Genomic DNA, 4,453 nt, shown 5'->3' on the forward strand with positions numbered 1-4,453 from the left:
GTGCGTTGGCGTGTGTGTGCGTGTGTAGGTGGTGCGTGTGTGTGTGTGTGCGTGTGTCGTGTGTGTGTGTGTCGCGTCGCGTCGCGTCGTGTGTGTGTGTCGTGTGTGTGTGTGTGTGTGTGTGTGTGTGTGTGTGTGTGTGTGTGTGTGTGTGTGTGTGTGTGTGTGTGTGTGTGTGTGTGTGCGTGTGTGTGTGTTCATAATGTATATTATTTACTAATTTATTTGTGCAAATTTGGTATTGAAAAGATTATAGCTCATAACGACTATGAAATGATATTAATAAATATATAAACATAGTTAGAGACTTATCAGGAAACTTGCAATTAATAAAATGGCACTTAAACGAACGAAAAAGTACAGAACAGCCACAAGACGCGCATACCCTTTTTCGGTGTTCTGCAGATCACTCCAGCGACCTCGTTCACCCGGCAGTCGTGCAGCCTCCATCCGTTGTGCGGACATTCGACCAGCGACGACTCCGTACCTCTACAGTGCACGTTGTCCATAAGAAACTCGCCGTTACCTTGTCCGAATTGAGACTTGATGACGGCTTCCACGGCTCCACTACATGGACAGAGGTGAATATTGGTAGGGGTCGTGGGTATTGGTGTTAGTTAGCTGGTTGTTAATCGGTGGTTATTATGTAGAATGTGGGCTATGACTACATGTTGTAGGATGTGTTCAGGTTTTTATCTGGTTAGATCATATACCCAGTTAGAGAGTGTATAGTCCATAACAGCAGGCATAGATTAGCTAGTGCAGGGGGTTGTTAACCTGTGGTCCATGCACCCCTTTGGGGGTGAATGGGCTTCAGGGGGTCCGTGAACCAGGCGCATGCAAAATGTCGTGTTTATGTGCTTAAGTAAATTTTTTCTATGGAGGGGTCCGTAGCTTTCACCAGATTCTCAAAGGAGTCCATGATTCAAAAAGGTTAAGAACCACTGAGCTAGGGTTTCGTTTGTGGATAGAGTTAAGAATTATTTCGAAGAAATTATAAGAAATTAGAGTTAGGCCTATGGTTAGTAATAGGAATTGGGGCTACGGTTACGAATTTAGGGTTAGAAATTAGGATAACGGTTAGAATTACGATTAGTGTTAGGGTTAGAAATCAGTGTATGGTTAGCGTTTATTTTTTTAGTCATGATTTTTAGTCCCCAGTCGGTGATTTTTCATGCCTGATAGCATCACGTTTATCGCTACACAGTATATATATATATATATATATATATATATATATATATATATATATATATATAAAGAGAGAGGAGAAGGAGGAATTTGGAGCGAGTTCATATCATTATATTAATGTATTCATGATCATGTAATAGAAATGATGATGATAACCTTGTATAGCAATTACTAGACGATAGACTATATATATATATATATATATACTTGGACATATTATAGAACGCACCGCGGTGAAAGAAATGTTCAGAGATGTACTAGAAAACATCATTCTGCTCTATCTGCTCTATACGTTCGATTTTTTTGACAATAAAAAAATTTCTTCACACATCGCAGCGCATGTGCGCTATTAAATTTCAAAGTAAACGTTCGAGACTAATCTACGGGAGTTTGGGACTTAGCGAAGCAGCCTTGTGACTGCTCTCAGGATGCTGGTTTCAGCCAGCGATATTGTAAGATCAGTCAGCGCAAGGTCCGCCTTTATAGTGTCGCCGGCATGGCAACGTTATCAAGCAAAATAACATATCAACAGGAAAAACATGTCATCTAGAATAATTCGCGTAACTTGCCACGTTAACGAGCATCACAATACGAAAGCCCACATGACTCATTTAGAAATTCGAAACTCGAAATTCAAAAATCACATTTAAAAGTTGAAATTCGCAATTTTGAACTGAATTATTAGCAATTTCGAATTTCAAATGAGCCTTCGGTGCGTTCGCGTCCTAGCGACGTAAGCAGCGGGAGCATATGTACGTACGGCAGACAGACTCGTCGCTGTGGTCTCCACAGTCGTTGTGCGCGTCGCAGACTTCATCCTGACTGATGCATTTTCCGTTATTGCACACGTACATGCCCGTACAGTTCTCTACATGCAGAAACAGGTGGCAAAATTAACTATTCGCTTGCATATAAGTGTTAACGTGTTCTAGTAATTAACACACTAATTTTCCTTTACATCTATTACCCATAAAAGCAATAACAACGCAGACTGAGCAGGTACGATGATAAAGCAATCTAGCATCTAGACTCTAGAGTCTAGACCAAGAAACATGATCTGGATTTTGCATCTACGCGCGGAAGGGGGTGTATTTCTCCACGCGTGGAGGCATAATCAGCCTTTTACCTTTTTACTTTTTACCTTTTTCGAGTGGATGCTGCTATAGAAAACGTTTGCAAGAAAAATGCAAGCTCACTAAAACAAATTGTATCGTCAAATGTAATAATAATACTAATGAATTCATACCGTGGCTGAAAATGAATTCATCGTAGTAACTACTAAAGTAACCACTAAATACAAGTAAAACACATACGGTGATTAAACAATGAACACATTCGAAATGAAGTGGACCCAGTAAAACAATTTGTGTGTATTCCCAAACCCCGCAACGCTCGCTGTCATTTCGTCACTGAATATTTCGTAATATTTCGCATGGTAGCGCGAAATACCAGAAATAGACAAACAGAAACTGTCGCTGATGGAAAATACATACACACCAATATACTATATCATACATACCGCTACTGGCGATGAGTTCGTAGTAGTGAGAGCCAGGAGAGGGGACGAGTGTGACGTCATCGGCGGTAGTCGCGTTGCTGAGGCGACAGCGGTTCTCTGCCTCGGTGTGTGTGAACGACCGACAGACGAAATCTGTCGTCTCTGTGCAGAGCTTAGCACACTGCGACGGACAGTATATAATAATGTATATGTATATATCATATAGTACACATTAATGGAAGGCCACGAAACGGTGACACGACAAAACCCCACAGAATAGAAATATTCGTGAACGAAGGGTGCGACACTGCGAATCTCTCAAATAACATATCAAAGAGAAACTCCACGAGAGAGAGAGAACGAGAGAGGGGAGGGACGCTGAGGAAAGAGCGACAAGGGTAGATAAAGAGAGCGAGAAAGTGAGATCGAACGAGAAAGAGAGAGAACGTGTATTCGTACGTGAGTGGGTTAGTGCGTGCGTGCGCGCACGTGTGGGAGAGAGTTGGGGCTAGGAGCAATAGTGATGAGTTAGTAAAGCCAGAGTACAGAAATTAAAAAGCAGTGTCCTAGTATTGCAAATGCGAGCTTTGCATCTTTACGTTTCCTTGTCCAGTTACAGGGTAGCCTAAGTAATACACAAATACGGAATGGGTCTCATTCGGCGTTAAGGCCCCATACAGAAACAATTTGACGAGAAAGCTCGCACACGCATCCTTGTTTAGTAGTGCAGAGCTTTCTATCGTATCGGCATGTCGAACCCGTACCTGCTGCACAGACGCGTGCACATACGTCACGAGGTTATGATCCTCCATAATGTGGTCTTCTCTGCTCACGAAATCGCGAACGTAGTCGGCTGCAAGAGAACAAAGATATGTCAAGCCTGCTATATATGTGCGGATGGATGTGATATATATATAATATATATATATAAAGTGCACAAACAAGGCAACCCGGGTAGACCCATCCTATCCGCAAACAATAGCCCAACCGAAATGATCTCCGCCTTCGTGGACCACCACATCAATACCTTGGTACGCAACATACCCTCGTACATTAGGGACACTGTAGACTTCCTATCCTTCATTAATAACTTCCCACCACTACCACCCGAGGCACTTATCTGTACACTGGACGTTAGCTCACTCTACACTAACATCCCCCACGACGAAGGAATACAAGCGCTGCGCCAAGCCCTAGACACACGACCGACACCGCAGAAACCTTCCACAAAATTCCTAGCAGACATAGCAGAACTGACTCTGACCAAGAACAACTTTCAGTTCAACAAGCACCACTACTTACAAATACAAGGCACAGCTATGGGCTCCAAAATGGCACCGTCTTATGCCAACCTCTTCATGGACAATCTAGAACGCAAGTTTCTATCATCCGCAACACACCAACCGCTCATCTGGAAGAGATATATTGACGATATCTTCGTTATCTGGACCCATGGCACCTATGCCTGGGACTCTTTTGTCACAAACCTCAATAGATTCCATCCTACCATCAAATTCACGGAATCTCACAGCTCGCTATGCCTCCCCTTTCTAGACGTACGGGTAATCATCGACAAGGGGTCCCTACACACAGACGTATACTGTAAACCCACAGACTGCCACCCATACCTCAGGACAGATTCTGCTCACCCAAAGGCACTCATAGACAACATCCCCTACGGGCAATTCCTCCGCCTAAAAAGGATCTGCTCAAACAACGCGCGTCGCGACACGCGCTGCCAGGAGTTCAAGCGCCTGTTCCTAA

At 43.3% G+C, this 4,453-nt stretch overlaps 2 protein-coding genes across 2 annotated transcripts in view; both read right to left on the minus strand.

Annotated features, from left to right (window-relative positions):
• Positions 1–561, minus strand: part of LOC106807662 (neurotrypsin-like) — a 5,423-nt gene extending 4,862 nt beyond the window's left edge. Inside the window, exon 1 of the mRNA XM_014810076.1 lies at positions 362–561. Within this exon, the coding sequence (XP_014665562.1) occupies positions 362–509 (148 nt within the window). The 5' untranslated portion in view covers positions 510–561. The remainder of the gene's footprint in view (positions 1–361) is intronic.
• A 103-nt stretch (positions 562–664) lies between these two features.
• LOC106807663 overlaps positions 665–4,453 on the minus strand; it is a 25,139-nt gene continuing 21,350 nt past the window's right edge. The window contains exons 8-10 of the mRNA XM_014810077.1: positions 2,711–2,870; positions 1,952–2,059; positions 665–696 (exon numbers count right to left, since the gene is read on the minus strand). Coding sequence (XP_014665563.1) covers positions 665–696; positions 1,952–2,059; positions 2,711–2,870 — 300 coding nt within the window. The remainder of the gene's footprint in view (positions 697–1,951; positions 2,060–2,710; positions 2,871–4,453) is intronic.

This window comes from Priapulus caudatus, unplaced genomic scaffold (assembly GCF_000485595.1).
Source record: "Priapulus caudatus unplaced genomic scaffold, Priapulus_caudatus-5.0.1 Scaffold228, whole genome shotgun sequence".
Classification (NCBI taxonomy): Eukaryota; Metazoa; Priapulida; class Priapulimorpha; order Priapulimorphida; family Priapulidae; genus Priapulus; species Priapulus caudatus.